At 44.5% G+C, this 18234-nt stretch overlaps 1 protein-coding gene across 3 annotated transcripts in view; it reads right to left on the bottom strand.

The window, feature by feature from the left end:
• Positions 1–652: 652 nt before the first annotated feature.
• Positions 653–18234, bottom strand: part of AGXT2 (alanine--glyoxylate aminotransferase 2) — a 36224-nt gene continuing 18642 nt past the window's right edge. Inside the window, exons 8-14 of one of the 3 annotated variants that reach the window (XM_080804389.1) lie at positions 16231–16331; positions 15573–15665; positions 13359–13491; positions 10837–10928; positions 9148–9297; positions 4364–4462; positions 653–1315 (exon numbers count right to left, since the gene is read on the bottom strand). In XM_080804389.1, coding sequence (XP_080660515.1) covers positions 1208–1315; positions 4364–4462; positions 9148–9297; positions 10837–10928; positions 13359–13491; positions 15573–15665; positions 16231–16331 — 776 coding nt within the window. In that variant the 3' untranslated portion in view covers positions 653–1207. Of the gene's footprint in view, positions 1316–4363; positions 4463–7689; positions 8498–9147; positions 9298–10836; positions 10929–13358; positions 13492–15572; positions 15666–16230; positions 16332–18234 lie in introns of those variants that run through there. The other 2 variants (XM_080804391.1, XM_080804390.1) reach the window with 2 other exon arrangements.

Genomic DNA, 18234 nt, shown 5'->3' with positions numbered 1-18234 from the left:
ATCAAACTGGACACAGTTCAAATAAACATCTAACTGCATTCTGAGAAAGTTGTTTCCCTTTCAATTCTGTGGACCCTCTTCTGTTAGTGTTTAGGAGAGGGCATCAGTTTGCTGGTGGTTTTTGACACCCTTCAAATGCTTTCTAGTCTCCTTTGGAACAAAGAGAGAACAAGCCTCAGACTGGGAACTTCTACAAGCAATGTTGTCTCGCTAGAGATGAATCACGTTGCTTTGCATTCATTTTATTTGTATGAGTACTTTCCAGTATGACAAGAAGTACTGATTTCCCATTTCTTATTATTATAGAAAGGTTACTGTCAAATACATCTAAGTGAAACAAGTTAAACTAAGGAAAAATGTTAAGTCAATTCTAAGATGGGTGGTGTATCCATGTGGGAAAAAACCCAGGAAATGTGTATTCTAATGACTAAAGTTTGGAAAATTCTAGTCTTGGAGGTTATTGCAACAGGAGTAGTGAGGATTTAGTTCCAGGTGATGTGATGGAAGCGGAAATCGAGAAGAAGGCTCTGATGGATATTTTAAGGGAGTTAAAAAAGAAGGGGACAGTTACCCACATGGGGTATTTTCTGCCTCATTTCTTAGGAGGCTTATGGCTGCAACCACAGATGATAAGCTTCAATCAAAAAGTATGTGCAATACACAGAGTTTATTATCTCATATAACAGGAAGCTCCAAGGTAAAAATCTAGGATTGGTTAAGTCAGAGGCTCATTGACCTTACTAAGGACTCAGCTTCCTTCTACCTTCCAACCCCAGCAAAGAAGCTTTGTCTTCATGGTCTCAAAATGGCTGACATAGTTTGAGCAAGAAGACATGTCTTCTAGTGATGAAGAATGAAGAGTAAACAAACCTTCACCTTAAGGCACCTCCACCAAAATATTTTCTTTCAGGATTCGTTGTCCCCAAGTATTGTCACACGTGATGTATCAATCAATCGCTGGCAAGGGGAACTAAATGACCATAACCAACCTAGAATAATTAGGATTTATTCTCTGAGTTAGGGCTAAAGATCCTTTCTTGAAGGATGGGTTTCTCAAGATAATGGGGGCTCTGGTAACACATTTGGCTGGTGGGCAGTCAACCATATCCTATACAATTTACACCAATTTTCTAATGGAATTCCTCAAATTAACCCTTGAACAGAAGTGGGAAGTTCTTGAAGCTTATGGATTTTATTTTTAAAAGTTTTATTTAGCTCTTCTCTCCATGTGTTGGATTAAGGCAGACCGAAATACTTCCACTGCAAAATGAACATCTGGTTTAGTGATGCACATGGAGGGCGCGATGCGGAATGTCTGAGGAGACAAAGGGAAACAGAGCAACAGATCATCATAGCATCAAATATTGCTTTGAGAAAATGCACTAAGCTAAGACTCTTACCTTATTTTTATGACATGTCTTATATTTCCCTCCTGGGTCTCCTCCCTCCCCGATGCTGCCCCCAGGCCATTTCCCTTCTAGTCTAACAATTCTGGTGCCATCTGGCTCTGCCCCTCTTCCATTATTGCCATCTGCTCACCTCCTGGTCTTTCCACCACCTTCACTGAGGTCTCGGGCACCTTAGCTACACTTCGTTTCTGCGAGTGTTGAGGCTGGCCTCCACGTCTGGGTATACAACCCTACAAACTAGCTTCTCAGTTTCCTGATCGCTGTGACTCCGCACCCCCTCTCCCCCACCCCAAACTCAGCCTGCAAACAAGGAGACTTAAAGGTCTGCCAGCCCAAATTCAAACCACACCAAACAAAAAGCTGTCGCCTCCCCCTCTTTTAGCCACTATACAAATACTATTGTCTCCTTTTACTCAAACTGACTCAAAAAAGGGGTTGGGGCTTATTGGCCATTACTGTTCACTCTGCCCTCTTCTCTTCTCATCCCAACCCAGGGCAGCCCGGGTGGGCTCTGCTCCGTCAGCCTTCTGACGCCACTCTCACCACAGCCGCCAGTGCGCTGTTAAGTGGGGAGCCCAGGTGGTAGGCATTTTTCAGTCCTCACCCTCCCTGCAGGGACACTGTCTGGGGCACCTGGGTCCCTCCCTCCCCTTGAACTTGCCCCCCACCCACCTCGTGCCTCTGGGGCTTGCTAAATCTCCGGGCACCTCTGCCCTTGCATTTCCTCCATCTGGGCACCTTGCCTCCCACCCGTCCTGTAAATGCTGGTGCCCCCCAAGTGTGTGTCCTGCTCTCACTGAGTTTCCCATAAAGCCTCCCCCCACCACCTCCGAGACTTCCTCCTCTCACCACTGAGAGGCTGACGAATCAAAAATCGTGACTTGGCCCCAATTCTCTCCTCTGAGCTACCAACTTGTCTGCAGAAACAGATGTCCATAAACTCCTCAGCCCGAGCATGTTCAAAGCAGCGTTCATCCTGGCCATGTCTCAACCAAGTTAGACATGAGGCTTGGTCCTCGACTCTCCCTCTGCTTCGTATCCCAGTCTGTACATTACACACTCCTGGAGTTGTTCTCTGAATGTCTCCTTAATCCCACCACTGCGGAGTGAGTTCAAACAGCACCATCAGCCACCGCCCCCTGCCCCCTGCTCCCGGTCTTGGCCCCTCAGGTTTGTTCTTCCCAGAGGACAGACTCAGAAATCAAGCTGCCTGAGCTTGGATCCTGGTTCTGCCACTAACTCTAGCTGTGTGACTTGGACAATTTACGTAACCACTCTGTGATTCTTTTTAATCTGTAAAATTGCAACAATAGCAGTATTTATTTCATAGGCTTGTTGAAAGCATTACATGAGTCAATGCAAAATGTTTATAACAGTGCCTGACCAGCATTAAGGTTTTGTATTATTCCACTCAGTGCCTCAAGCCTTATGCCTCAGCCACACTGGTGAGCATGTAGCTCTTCACACTCTGCAACATTTCTACCCAAGCTTTGGGTGTTTATTTCATTGTGTAAGGCTCAGCCTGGTTAGAAAATCTGGGCCAGGAGTCCCTTCTCTTTCCTCCTGTGATACCCTTTTATTATAGCTGTAGATGAGCTTGCTACATTGTATTCTAATTGGCTGTTTATATGTCTTTCTTTCCTGCAAGTTCTGAGAAGGGAGGGGCTGGATCTTATCATTGTCACATAAGTTATAGTATAACAAATGCTGCTTAGCGCTTGAATATTTTCCAGATAACTAAGAAATAACTAAGTAAGTAAACAATTGTTTCATGTTTTTATAAGTTATAGGATTTTTAATCATTAATTTGTGGAGAATAAATATTTGTGACCGGGACTAGAAATAACTCCTCGAGGATGTCCCACCAAAAGTGCTCATTCTGGTTTTGTTTGAGGTGGTTTGGTTTGGGCTGGGAGAACTTTAAGCTTATTCCTTAACAGGGTGAGGGGAGGTTGAGGAAAATTTACAGATACAAGAGAACACAGTGATGTCCCCTTGAACAAAGGTAGAGAGTGTTGGGAGATAAGATTGTCAATGGAGATCTGACAGGAGAGACACCTCATTCCCTGAATCTTCAGGAAAGGAAGTAAGAAACGGTTGTGGGGAACAGATGAGTTTACATAGAGATCTTATTTAAGAGCTTCCGTGTTCTCCGAGAAGTCGGAGGCAAGCGTGTTCACTCAACTAGAATGAGGGGCAAGAAGGGAGCAGGGAAACCGGGAAGAAGGACCGACATTTAAAATGGGAAAGAAAGATGACAAGGGACAAGAATAAATTAGGGGAGGAGCAGAAGCTACCCTAAATCTTACATGTCTGCCCTGGAACCACTTCAGGGGGAGGGTCCTGCTGGTGTGAGAGATCTGGGGAGAGGGCTTTCCTAGCAGGATCAGTGCTCGCCCACAGCACCTACAGCGCAGAGCTGCCCCAGGACCACACCTGCTAGGGCTATCCCTGGCCTTTCCAGGACGGAGCGGGGACAGCTGGACTCTGCATGGGTAAAGGGCGCTGGGAGTGGCTGATTTTGGGTTCTCATTAGGGACCCAGCCAGGGTGGTCTCCCACCTCTCCTGAAGGGTCACCTGGGTCGGCCAGCACTGTTAGGTTCCTCCCGACCGGAATTGCTTTCACAGGGTTAGAATTAATTCATACATGAGAGAAATTAGTCACTGCATGATTGTGATGACTCTACTGTGACCTGTACTGTAAATCCTCTGGTTGGTTGTATATCTCTTGGTACGCTTTTGTTAGAGGGTCCTCCTAGAGCCCCGCTTAACTAAACCATTGGAACATAGCGCCCCCTTGTGGTCTTCAGGCCTCACTGCACCTTTTTCAGGAAAAGATCTGAGCCTTATGCCCAGAGGAAGTGGGGCTGGGCCGCGAAGGAAAGAGACCAGCGCTGGGACGTCAGGGAGACGCCTACCGAAAGGCACAGGGAAAGACCAGCCTTTCTCTTACCTGGGCAAAAATGCCGCCTCGGCCAATTAGAAGCCCCATGCGTTTGCAGTCGTCATGGATTTCATTGACTTCTTCTCGGGGAAGAGGCTGGCAGCTCACCTGCAAATACATTCCAAAAATCTTTTCTAGGGCACCTGGGTGGCTCAGTTGGTTGGGCGACTGCCTCCCGCTCAGGTCATGATCCGGGAATCCCAGGATCGAATCTCCCATCAGGCTCTCTGCTCAACGGGGAGTCCGCTTTTCTCTCTGACCCTCCCACCTCTCGTGCTCGCGCGCGCTCTGTCTCTCAAATAAATAAGAACTTAAAAAAAAAAAAAGAAAGAAAGAAAAGTAAAGCTGTTAATTGCTGGATGGAGTCTTTTTGGGGGTGGTGGTATTAAAAATATTTGTTTTTATCCCAACTCATTCCAAATGCCTAAAGAAAAAATGAAGTTGAATACAGATAGCCAGGGAATCTTGGCTCTGCCAATGGCTATCCTGGGAATTTGGTTCTTTCCTTGCCAAATTTGGAGTCGGCTTTATTGATGTGGTTAATTCTCAACTGTTGACTTTGTTTTGCTCATGTAAAGGGCTCATTTCAAAGTCCAGGAAATGGTTCCAAAGTTACACAAGGGCATGAATGATCCAGGCTTTCCCTGGGCCATAGTGTGGCTAGGGCAGCTGGGGTGGTGCCGGCTGTCCTCATCTCCCTGGCTTGTGGAATTTGCTCTTTCTTCCCCAAGACTTAATCCTCCAGGGTTAGGAAAAGTAAGCCCTTGGCTGAGGGGTGGGGGTTAAATGGGGGTGGAAGGGTGGGGGGGTCTGGGGGGGTGGTCAGAGGCTGTTTCAGGTTATCAGGCATTGGAGGTTGTCTCTCCCCGGGGGTCCAGACATGCCACTTCCCCTTTGGTGGCCACTGGGCTGGGGGCCGGCGCCTTTTCTGTGTGTCTCCTGTCTTTCGAGCCTGAGTACAGATGCCTCCCTCTGTCTTAGTCATTTCAAGTCTGGCTGTGTGTGCACACCCTCCGGAAGCCTTTCCAAACTACAGACATTTGGGGCTCACGCTCGGCCTATGGAATGAGAAGGCTTGGGCCAGTCTGGGCCATCTGGATTGGTGAAATGCCTGGCAGATGCCTGTGCGGGAATTGCTGCTGTGATCCTGTCTTGAGCGAGGGTCTGTCTTCTGTGGCACATGGCCGTGGTAGCATCAACACAGGTCTGGTTCTCTGGTTCACATGTAGAGGGAGGCATGACTCTGGCTCCTGGGCCAGCCCCTGTCATCCTTGTGAGATACAGGAGGACCTCCTCTAGGGGTCCCAGCTTTGTCCTTCTCAGGGCTTCCTACTCACCCTCCCTCTGGGCTTCAGTATCCATTCCCCTCCCCCAACTCATGCCTCCACCCTTCCTTCCTGCTTAGATCTCAGTGTCTCAGCACAGAATAAGACTGGACCTCTCAGGGATGTTTGCGTTGTTGTCTGTCTTAAAGCTTTGAGATAAGGAAAATAAAAGTCAGACTTTCAGGTTGCAAGATGATGAGGACCTGGGATGGGGGATGAGACCAGGATCTTCTCACTGACCCTAAAATGTCATCATGCATTCCTGCTTGCCCTTGACATTCTCTTCAAGTAGACGGGGAACATTGAAATATGACAAAATAATTGAGGTAAACTGTGAGAGCTGTCAAGTGATCAGATATGGTGTAGAGATAGTGAGAGGTCAGAGGGCATTCAGCACCCTCTGGAAGGGTTTCCCTAGGGGAAGTTGAGTTGGTGGGGCCTTGCTGGAGAGTGAGGGTCTGCACAGGTGGAGTCTGGCTTCATTCTGGACTGGGCCAGCACCCACCCTGCTCCCTTGCCCATTTTATCATCCCCTAGCCTCAACTGCTGTGACTCATTGAACATCTTGTATGCATTCCACAGAGAAGAACAGGGCAGAAAACTCTGAGGGACAGCCCCAGGACAGCTGCTCAGGCCCTGTGCTCAAGCCTGTATCCCAGCTGCTTGATAATCGAGTGGGGAAGTTCTAACTGACCCCTTGGTGTGTGTGTAAATGTCCCTTCATGTTTACCTTTTTCTTGTCCCCCCCCCCCCATAGATCTGCAGTTAAATAAAATAATCCATAGTTATCAAGAAAAAACCTTAAAGTGAAATGGAGGTGCATGAAGTGGAAAGTTTTCTCTCCCCCAATCTTACTCCTAGGTTTACCCCTCGTTGATAATTTCATGTGAACCAGACACTTTTTCTATTGAAATACATCTATATGCATATTTAGAAAAATGAGTCCTACTTTATAACGTTTTTCAATTTGGTTATAACAATTTATAGCCTATCTTAGACACCTTCGCATGTCATTGTATTTGGACCTCATCTTCTTTTTTTAAAATTTAATTTTTAATTTTTTTAACATATAATGTATTATTAGTCCCAGGGGTACAGGTCTGTGAATCGCCAGGCTTACGCACTTCACAGCACTCACCATAGCACATACCTCCCCAACTGGACCTCATCTTCTTAAAGGTTACCAGATATTTCATAGTTTGTTGGTAATTTGTTTAATCCTCTGTTGTTGGATATTTTTGTTGTTTCCAATTTTTTATGATTATAAACAATGCCACAAACATCCCTGCTCATCTATATCTTTCAAACTTCTATCATATATTTATTTCGGGCACATTTTTAGAAGTGGAATCGTTAGGTCAAATGCATACATTTAAAATGTTGATAGATGCAGGCAAATTGCGGTGTCAAGGGCTATACCGATACATGTCCTCACCGACAGCAAATGGGAGTTTCAATTCTGGGTTGTGGTGGACAGTGTTATAGGCAAGTTCTGAGCTGTCGTAATTATGCGAACATGGTCTGAATTGTTGCAGGGACCTGAACTCAGTCAACACACACTTTTAAAGTACTTACCATCTGCATGATTCCTGGCCTCAAAAGTGTATAACTTATTTAGGAAAGTAAAATATTTCTATATGAAACCTGAATCAACAAATACATGGTTCTGAAAGATCTTTTCAGAGGAGCTTTTTAGGGAATGGGTGCTAGGGGGGGTTCTCTGAGGCCTGGAGTCCCTGTCTAGGGGAGCCACAAACAAGCTAGGGAGGAGGTTTGATGAAGAGTTAGATCTGGAAGAAGGCTAGGACTCCCACAGGTAGATACAGACAGGAGAGTACTGTGGTCCATGGCTGGGGAAAAGTTTGAGTGGCATTGGGTGTAGGGAAGTGAATGGCATTGAATGGGCGTTGAATGGGACTAGGGAATGGACAAGCTGGGGTGTAAAGCTGGGTGGTCAGCCTTCGGAGCCTATGCTTAATACTACCAAATGGCAGAGCTCATTCAGTAGATACTATTTGATAGCCAGTTTTATTTTTTCCAATCACACAGTTTGCACACCTTTCCCATCGAACATGTAACTCTGCCATTGTGGGATGGATGTACCATAGTTTGGCTTGTCCTGTATCAGTGGTCATGTGGAGGATGCTGAGGTTTAATCATGAATGATGAAGTCCTGGTGAACGTTTTGTTTGTGTGTCTCTGAGTACGCAGAAACTCGGTCTGGAACAGTGGGAAAGACAGGAACACTTTCTCTCTCATTGGGTTTTCCTCTGTGGTGTCTGAATTTGAAAGCATGGATTCTTTGGGGGAGCTCCTGCGTTGGGGACTGGGATGGACTCTTCTGAGCCTTAAAACAGCTCTTGACCGGAGCACAAGCTGAAGATAAGTACTTGTGGCTTATGAGCCAAAAGGCCTAGTCTCATGTTACTCTTATTTTGTTGTTCTCTTCCCTTAGCTTTAAAATCCTGTTTAAACATTCCAGTTTTGTACTGGCTCTGCTGTGTGGTATTCATGGAAGAGTCTTCTATCCATAGTCTGGTCTAAGTCCTAGAATAATTGAGTCAACCCTCCTCAAGTAGGATGCTGTGTTAAGATCAAAGAGCAAGAAGCCACTTAAGAGAAAGTGGGACAAGAGTGAGGGTGAAGGGGCTAGTCTGACTTCGTCAGCCTGGTGCCAAGATTCTCCCCCTGTTGCTCTCCTCAGTGGGTCTACGCTTTGCTTTTATGAAGGGGAGGAACACGGGCTGCAGGGACAGCCCTGGAGACACAGGGAAGGATTTGAGAGACTTGGCAAAGAAAGGATCCACAGGACTTGACACTAGAAACAAGGAGAGAAGGATTTTCAAGTTATTTTCTGGTTTGGAGGCTGGGTAATTGGGAGAACGGTGGAGGGTGAGAAACAGAAACCGCGAACTTGGAGGAATAACTGGTTTGGAGGAAAAAGCCAAGTTCAATTGTTGTCATTCTGAGTTTGAGGTCACAGTGGGAAATGTCATTGGAAAGTCACACCCTGCCTGGTTACTTGGAGATTGGAAAATATTCACAAACAGAATAATTCAAAATCCTGTAGATCCTTAATATCCTCACCCCAAAACATCCTCACAACTCTCTCCTGGCCTCCCTTACTTCCATGAGCTCTCTGGGCCACCAGCCCCTCCCCAAATAACTTCCTGCCTTCTCCATATCCATATGTCTGATTCTAAATATTCATTTGTCACCAATATTCTTTGCCTTGAGTGGCAAGAAAAATATCAGCTCCCTGTTCCAAAAGCCCTCCCTCACTCTTCTAGAACTCTTGACCTGCTGGCTTTTGGCACTCCCCACTTGTCTTTGCTGGGCTTTGCTGAGTCTCTCTGGCCTTGTGTGCTCTCCCTAAGAATGAATGAAATGACCTTGTGGCTCATGCTTCTTACTTTAATTCTTCCCAACCCCAAGAAGTCACAGGGAGCACGGCAGATCAGAACCTACCTTGTCCTTCACCATTTCTATTCCAATCATGAGGCCTTTGCCTCGGACATCTCCAACAATCTCAAACTCATCCCGCAGCTCAGCAAACTTCTGTAGCATGTGGGTGCCAACTTCATGACTGTTTTCCTGTAGCTTTTCTTCTTTAATCACCTGTTTAGAGAAAGTCGCACATGGCCTTGCATTAAAAAAAAAATTCTAATATTGACTGAGAAGCATCGAGAGATAAATGTGTATGACCTTCTTTATAGAAACTTGACCAGATACTTGGAACTGAAAGTCTAATGGAACCAGGTCCTATACAACAAAGAGCTTTGCTGTAAGGAGAAAAAAGAGGCTTGGTACAGCAGATACGGTCCCCCAGCCCTCCTCATCTTCAGGGGTGATTAAAAATATGGGAAAGAGTAAAGACATGTCTCCATGCTGTCTCTAACGCCGACGCCATTATCCTGAGGTTCATTATCACCTGGCCTGGCTGAGAAGTGGGATACAGTCGTGAAGAAGGCAATGCTCTGAGGGGAGACCCGTCACAGATTCTCACGCTACTGGGAGCTTACTGGCCTCTGTAGAGTGGCCCTCAGCCAGGGATACACTATCATTGCTTGAGTGTCCCACTACAGGGCAGTGGCCTGACAGACTGAGTGAAGCCCTGTGTGGGCCTAGAGTCAGGGCCCTGAAGATACAAAACAATTTTCACCTACTTCCACTCATGGGAGACACCTGTGATTTTTATCTCCTACACACAATATACCACACTTATATTTAGCTGATAATAATTACATGACTTAAGTTCTGCTTATTCACCTAAATCCTCTCTACCAGGTTGCGGGGACGCAACACTTAAACAAAAATTTGGCAATGTCTACCGAATGAAGCAAATGAAACACTCCTCCTCCCACTTTTCGTTTTGTGATTTTATCCTATTTGAAGAAATTTTTGATCAGCAAGAGGAGCTTTTACTTACTTATTTTTATTTAAATATACTCAAAATTTTTAAATCGGTGAATCATGGGCCTCGTTCAAAAATCAGAATGTATGAAAGTGTACGCAGTAGAGCGGTCCTCGCTGACTCCGGTCCCCCAAACACCTCGTCTCCCTCCCCACAAACAACCACAGAGAATCGTTTCTTGGGCATTCTTCCAGTGATACCCTGTACGTACTTAAGCAAATGCTCTTATTATGCACATTAGCAAGGGCATTTACCAGAGGAGACAGCAGGGAAATTGAGGGACAGGGTCTGAACAACAGCTGAATTACCTCATTGGTCCCGCTGAATGCAGTTTCTCTTTATGACTGTTCCACCAAAGGAAAGAAGACAATAGAGACCAGGCCACAATTAACCTGAATTCAAGGATAGCACTTGGTGACTATCCATCACAGAGTACTCAAATAAAAAAGAAATTTCAGTGCTCTCAGCTAGTGACCTTTTCTTCTATTTCCTATCCATATGAAGTCGATTATAAATTATTTTGTATCTCATACTTCAAGCACCCAAAGTAGAGCTTTAAAAAGGAGTGAAGGGACAGAATAATCACTGGAAATTGAACTTAAATTCATGAACTGGTAATTACCTCTTCCCTTGAATAATGTGATGTGACAGAGGTCGAATAGTGTGTGTGTGGGGGTGTGTGTGTGGTTTTGAAGTAGCCATTCTGTGAAATGAGATATGTTGATGTGGCTGTTGGAACATACCTCGAGCACCGCTGACCCAATGGCACAGGCCATGGGGTTCCCTCCAAAGGTGTTGAAGTGAAAAAGGCGTGTAGCCAGAGACTTGGCAATCTCTAGGGGGGAGAAGATAAAAGGTGAGTAGAGAGTGAGACGTTCCTATCTATCATCTTCCATCACACCATTTGAATTATATTGACTTTTGGGTTGTATTAATAATGTATTTCACGGCATCGTATCCAGCGCATTCTTCGCTCACCAGAAAGTGGAGGTTATGGATGGAATTACGTGTCTCCCCACCCTACTGACCCCTCTTCAGATGTTGAAGCCCTACGCCCAGTGTGGATATATTTGGAGATGGGGCCTTTAGTGGAGTAATTAAGGTTAAATGCAGTCACAAGGGTGGGGGCTTTATAGCACTGGTGTCTTTCTAAGAAGAGAAAGAGACACTAGAGCTCTCTCTCTCTCTCTCTTTCTGAGGAAAATGACATGTAAGGACACAGTAAGAAGTTGGCCATCGGCAAGAGAGATCTCACTAGGAATCAACTTTGATGGCCCCTTGATCTTGGATTCCAGCTTCCAGAACTATGAGAAAATAAATATCTGCTGTTTAAGCCACCCACCATGTGGTGTCTTGATATGGTAGCCCCAGCTGACTGATCCACGTGTCTAGTGGATCGGGAAAAATTGCTTATTCACTCAATGAGAAGTGTGATAACAACATCTGTAATGTGTTGTGTGAGTTGAAAAGTACCTTAACGTTTGATTTATGAGAATTTACATGGGATCTTCATTATTAACCTTTCTTTCTATATTATACTCTTGGGACTAAGAAGGAAACATTTTTTCTTTTTTAAAATAACATCGGGGCGCCTGGGTGGCTCAGTGGGTTAAAAGCCTCTGCCTTCAGCTCAGGTCATGATCCCAGAGTCCTGGGATCGAGCCCCGCATCGGGCTCTCTGCTTGGCGGGGAGCCTGCTTCCTCCTCTATCTCTGCCTGACTCTCTGCCTACTTGTGATCTCTGTCTGTCAAATAAATAAATAAAATCTTTAAAAAAAATAAATAAAATAACATCAAGGATTTTGTAACAATTTCTGGATTGTTTCTGGGTGAGCATATATTTGGTTCATTATCCTTTACTTTCTATATCCACATTTTAATATCTGTAACAGGTAGAAACACAGCATGTCTGATTACATATTGCTTCATTTTCCTTTGTTGTTGTGACCTATAGCTTAGAAATTCCTGCTTCACCCTGCATGTAGATGTGCTAATCACTGAAGGAATTTTGCTTATAGCTGAGATTTGCATAAACTGGTTTTTTTGTTTGTTTGTTTTTTTACTTGAAACCTACATCACTTGAGGAGATAAGGAAGTACAAACAGAAATGCCAATGTTATGTTTGAGATTTACAGGAATGAGGGGCACATGGGTGGCTCAGTGGGCTAGGCCTCTGCCTTTGGCTCAGATCATGATCTCAGGTCCTGGGATGGAGCCCCACATCAGGCTTTCTGTTCAGAGGGAAGTCTGCTTCTACTTCTTCCTCTATGTTCTCTCTTCCTCTCTTTCAAATAAATAAATAAAAATCTTAAAAAAAAAAAAAAAAGGTTTACATGACACCACCAGATTCCTGTAGACAAAGAGCAACTGACCAAGGACAAAGAAGTTACAAGACCTTTCTTAGATGCCTACAGTTGTCTCCAACCCCTTCGTGCTTCCCCCTTTTGCTAACAAACAAGGAGTTTAGACTTTCTGCCCAGGGGAGACACTCCTTAGGATGATAATCTGCCATCTCCTCAGTTTGCTGGTTTTTGTGCCCCCAATCTCTCCTCTCAAATTATTGGCCTGTTGTGTGGAGAGCAGAAGGAGCTTTATTCATTCAATAAAAACACTGAAATATCAGAGCACTTAATTATCCTTTAGTATATCTAAAGTGTGCTTCCTACTAGTGGGAAGAGCAAAATGGTTTAAAGACTTTTAATGATAAATGGTTCATAAAAATCATTTTCTGTAAAACCTCACTAAAACTGAAATAGGGTTCATTCTTATGTTCATTTTATAGAATATTCTGACTGAGTCAGATGTACTTTATTTGGCCATTTTGTTGATGAGACAGAAACAGAGAAAACTGTCCACTCTGGACCCTGAGTTTATAACATATGGGAGTAGCAAGCCCAAGGAAGAGTCTCCCTCAAAACATGATTCCCTTGGAAATTTCACAGTTAGCTTTAGGTTGGTTAAAAGGGGTCTCTTGTGTGGGTTTTGTTTTTGCAGCACAGTTTCCTATACCTTGTTGGAGTGTGAGAACCCTGCCTTGCATTGTGGGTGTGGGAGAATTCATCTTGCTTACAGCAAGAGCAAAAAGGACTGGCTTTCTTCCATTTCTTCCACCATCTGGCAGACCATCCCTCTTTATTATCACTTCAGAAATGCATGTAGAGTTCCCACCATGCTCTTCAACACACACAAGTTCTGAAACACCTGTTTTCCACCATCGCTGATGGGAGAGACCCAGAAGAAAATGCAACTTCCCTGTTGGCCCTACCTGGGGTTGTCACAACTGCTGCCATGGGAAAGCCATTCCCAATCCCTTTAGCCATGGTGACAATGTCTGGCAGGATGCCATGGGTTTGGAAGCCCCAGAAGTGAGAGCCCAGTCTTCCAAATCCTGTCTGCACCTGATGGAAATAAACGCCAAATCATTGGAAACCTTTCAAGAAATGATGGCTTTTCTGACTGTGATCACTTCTCTCTCCTCCTCTTCCTTCCTCTTCTGTATCATCACTGCCAGTCATTAGCATCACCATCTTTGTAGGATCATGGACACAACACTTCATCTGTGTCTGAGCTTTCAGTTACCAGAACCCATTTACTAGTTTTGTGGGATTTTGGACATATTTCCGAAGTCCTCTGAACCTATGTTAACTCTGTTAAGTAGAAATAGTAACAGCAATACATCCCAGGGCCGCTGTGAGGGTCAGATAAGTAATGCACATGAAAGGAACATGCTGGTTAGCAATCCTTAATAAGGATCTCCAGTGGGTAAGGCAGCAGGGGAGAAGCTGCAGTTATAGGGAGGGGATTGGGGCTGGTTTGGCTGCTGCCTGATAAAACCGGGGCACCGGCTGGCTCAGTCAGTTGGCCCACTGACTCTTGGTTTTGGCTGGGTTTGTGGTCTTGGGGTCCTAGGTTTGAGCCCATGTGGAGTTCCATTTTCAACAGGGAGTCTACTTGAGATTCTCTCTCTCCCTCGGCTCCTCCCCCACACTCATGCCCTCACTCACTTTCTCTCAAATTAATAAATAAATCTTAAAAAAAAAAAGTGATAGAAACACCCATCTTAGAAAATTCTGAAAGTCATATATTTTTAAAATTCAATCTACTTTCTCTCACTGTTAGTCCAATTGTGGCAGCTTCACGAAGTGCTGATTCCAAAGGTTAAAATTGATTCCCTCGCTGATGTAGCAAATTGTAAATCTTCTTCTTCTTTTTTTAATAGCAGTTAACTTTCTTCAGGACTATGATTGGTTTGCATTCCCTAAACTCCCAGCAGCAGGTCCGGGAAAGGGGTGGGGTGAGTTGGCGGTGTGTATGTGTGCAGCACTCTGGGGGGCCATCCCGGCCACCTGGGGTTATCAAAAACCTGGCTGCACATGAGGAAATTACCAAAAAAATTTGCAGAGGGGACAGCCCAAAGACTGCCATAGGGAACGTTTGGTTGAGCAAATGTTCAGATGGAAGACAGCAGGACTGAAACAGGTGGGAAACATAGTCACAAGCGCCCACCTGTTCTTGGTGGGTGTAAGTGCTTGTTTGTAGAATCATGACTGGTCACCCAGGAATGAGCCAGGGGCTCTCTGTGGTCCTGGGGACCATCCTCTGGTCCTTTGACCTCTGTTGCTATTCTCAGCAGACAAAAGACTACTGTCTTTGATATACCCTAATATGAGGTGTGATTACGATGAAATTGTTACCTTTAAAAAAGACACAAGCTAACGCTTGCAGAGTTGGTGAATTTTGTTCCCTTTGGAGTGTTCCCTTGGTGCTACTGTATGCTTATTCCTCCAATGATACCTTAACTTCAGCTATTTTAGGAATTTTTTTGGAACTAGTTTTTAAATATCTGGAACGGTGGCCCTCTCCTTTCTTAGAGGCTGCATTTTTTTTTCTTTTGTGGGGGGAGGGGCAGAGGGTGAGCCAGAGAGAATTTAAGCAGGCTCCATGCCCAGCGCAGAGCCTGAGCTGGGGCTTGATCTCACGAGGCTAAGATGGTGACCTGAGTCGAAATCAAGGGTCAGTTGCTTAATCAACTGAGACACCCAGGCGCCCCGTGCATTTTTTTTTCTTTTAATATCTTTTCCAAACAAGTTTTTTTTTTTCTTTTAATTAAGGTAAGATGAATGCTGCCAGGCTGGTTAATACTATTTTGGCAAAATTAGGATGAAAACTTGGTTACGAGATTAAATTTCCTGTGCGGTTTTTGAGCTACCCCTGACACAGTCCCCACAGGAGAACTTGAAAGTGCCCACTCATTTGATAGACTCTAATTTGGATATTTAAGTTCTGTTGTGCTTGTTAAATGGACCAAATAAGCCACTAACCAACCAGTCAACTAGCAAAGGCTTCATTAATTCATACCCTCACCCTGGAATTCCCACAGGAGATGCTTTTGTCTTGGATTGTGGAGGGAGGTTTGAAGAAGTTTCTCCCTGTGCCTTTCCTGCCCTGACTCCCTACCCACAGTCAGTCCACAGCTCACCTCATCTGCGATGCACACGCCTCCCCGCTCCCGCACCAACTCAAAGGCTTCCTGTAGAAACCCCTTTGGGTACTGGACGACTCCATTTACCCCCTGCAAAAGACCAAACCAGGGTGTCCTCTAAGAACAGCATAGTTCTTTGAAACTATTAAGAAAAAAAAAATAAAGAAGCTAGATCATTATCATCAATAGTATTAGTAATACTAGAAATTTTTAAAATGATCTTTAGAACTGCTCCAACTGTGGGTGAAGAGAGGACGATTACTCTATGCCATTCCTTTGGGGAAAATGAAGCAAATGCTTATTTCTGAGATTAGAAACAAAGTGGATGAAGGGGATTTGGTCAAATTGAAGAGATACTCCTCCTGGCAGTGTGGGTATTAAACAACTAAAATTTGCTGGGGTTTCCATTTCTTCAGAATTTTAGGAATTCAGTAGTTTCATCTATCTGTTCAACCCAGGAATGCAGGAGTGTTTGAAGGTCAGTAGAAAATCAGGGGCCCTCTTTTTTTTAAGGAGACCAAAAGAATGAATTGAATTTGGAGAGGGACACAGCAATGGTCACTTAAATATTTTCGAATTCTCTAGAATGTCTGAGTTAAAAATCTCTGATAATTTAAAAGTCAGCCCAATTAATGTCTAAGGTCAATATACCCACTTGAATTGGCTCTGCAAAAAACCCAGCAATTGATTTGGCCACAGAAGTGTTCAGTGTATCTTTGAACTGTTCAATATACTTGTCTTTCGCTTGGCAGCAGTCTGCAAAAAACAAGAACCAAACAACAAACAAACAAACACACAAAACATAGCATTTGAAGATGTGAGAATGGCATTCAGTAGAATGGGGGGAAACAGAAAAAAAGAAAAGAGGATGAGTAGATTGATTAGAAGCCTTAGAATACAGTAAACAGGAAATGAGGGCATAGCATTCTGAAGGGGGGACATTCTTTTGGAACAACTTGCACTTTAGTTTGAGCAGAGAGAGTAGGAGAGCCATAAAAACATACACGAACCACTTCAGTCACTTCCGTCTGGGGAAGAAATGCCCCAAAGTATCACTGAGTCTGGAATACAGAGCTATTTCACCCAAGGATGCCTATCCTCTCAACTGGGTAGATTTAATTCAAATGTAATTGGAGTGTGGATTTCATCTATTTGAAAATAACTCTGTTTACCTTTTATTGCCCCTTAATCTGATGTACTGTTTTAAAGCTATAGAGTGTCTCAGTCTTTAGAGTTAATAAATATGTTTGTAGAACAATTAGAATCTGGTCTAAAGAGGAAAGTACTGGAGTCCGATAATGTTCACCCATGGTGGCAGGGGGCAGGAAGTCTTTCCAAGAGCGACTGCATCCATACACGACTGAACCTTGAGAATTTTTATCCACGTCTCTAATTTGATTCTAAACAGCACGACACAGCCCGTATCCATGGACAGCAGAAGGGTGCAGAGGGAGGTGTGGACGTGGCAGAGCCCCAGCCCCAGTGACAGTGAAAGCAATCTGGGAGGAGAGCAACCACCTGCCATCCCAGCACTTGCTGAGATGCGGGGAGGTTGTCTTATCTCCTGACGTCTAGAGAAAAGGGACAGAAGACTTCCGTCATCATCATCAACACGGAGGCACAAATTATATTTTATATATCAGCTCTTCATTTAAAAATGGGAAAGAACACTCCCTGGTCCCAAACATATTTTAAGGTACATGTGGTATTTGGGAGAGCTGGCTCGACCAGGGTACCTGACATCTTTGGTTAGTTGGAGTTGGGGGCTGGAAGTGCGAAGAAGGAAGTAATGGAAAGGGAATCAAGCCCAGAAAGCACATTTTTTTGTCTTCGCTGAAGTTGTTTGATGAACAGGATATGCTAGACAAATAAACCTATGCCTCCAGAGAATGAATTTTTAAATTCTTAGTAAGAAAGGAAGAGAAAACAGTCAAAGATGACTCTAAAGGATGGAACATATGTTCAAAAGATACAATTTGGACATTTAGCAAGCTGAGCTATAAAGAGAGAGATCAGAAGGTGGAGCAAAATCAACCCTAATGGCTTACATTTGGACAAAACCAAACCGAGAGAAGGTTTTGCTTAAAATGGTGATAGACCTTTCATGATTTGTCCCCCACTGCCCACAAGTTCAGTGATGAGAGGGGTCACCTGCTGTAATCAGCTTCTTATTTCATTTCACATTTCACATTTCCTTCCTGAGCTCATTGCTGTAACTCCAGGTCAGGCTGCTTCTGGAGAGGGATGGGGTGCAGTGGCATCACCATGACAACACCAAGGGTGTAAAGAGTGGATGTTCTCCTGGAGACCACGCGAGCAACAGAGTAGAGACGGAAGCGTTTTTACTTTAGCTGCTAGGATAGAAACCATTAAATGGAGTGAAAGGCCAAGAAAGAACAATTCTTAAAGGAAAAGAAAACTCATTTTGCAAAAGATGGGGAAGAATGACATGATAGGTACAAGGTCTGGGGTGTCCGGGGGCTGTGGACTTTAGGATGACACCCATGTGTCATCATGAGTGACATCTGAAGTTCAGGGTCTGGAATGAACACTTGGAAAGACAAAATCCTGACAAAAGGATAGAGGAAGGTAATGAAATCTCCCACAGCAGCGACTAGATCAGGCTCACAACATGGACCCTGCTTATGCCCATGGGGAC

This window comes from Martes martes (assembly GCF_963455335.1).
Source record: "Martes martes genome assembly, chromosome: 5".
In the NCBI taxonomy this organism is placed as follows: Eukaryota; Metazoa; Chordata; class Mammalia; order Carnivora; family Mustelidae; genus Martes; species Martes martes.
Note: the sequence above shows the minus strand (reverse complement) of the source record. Positions and strands in the feature narration are given on the sequence as shown.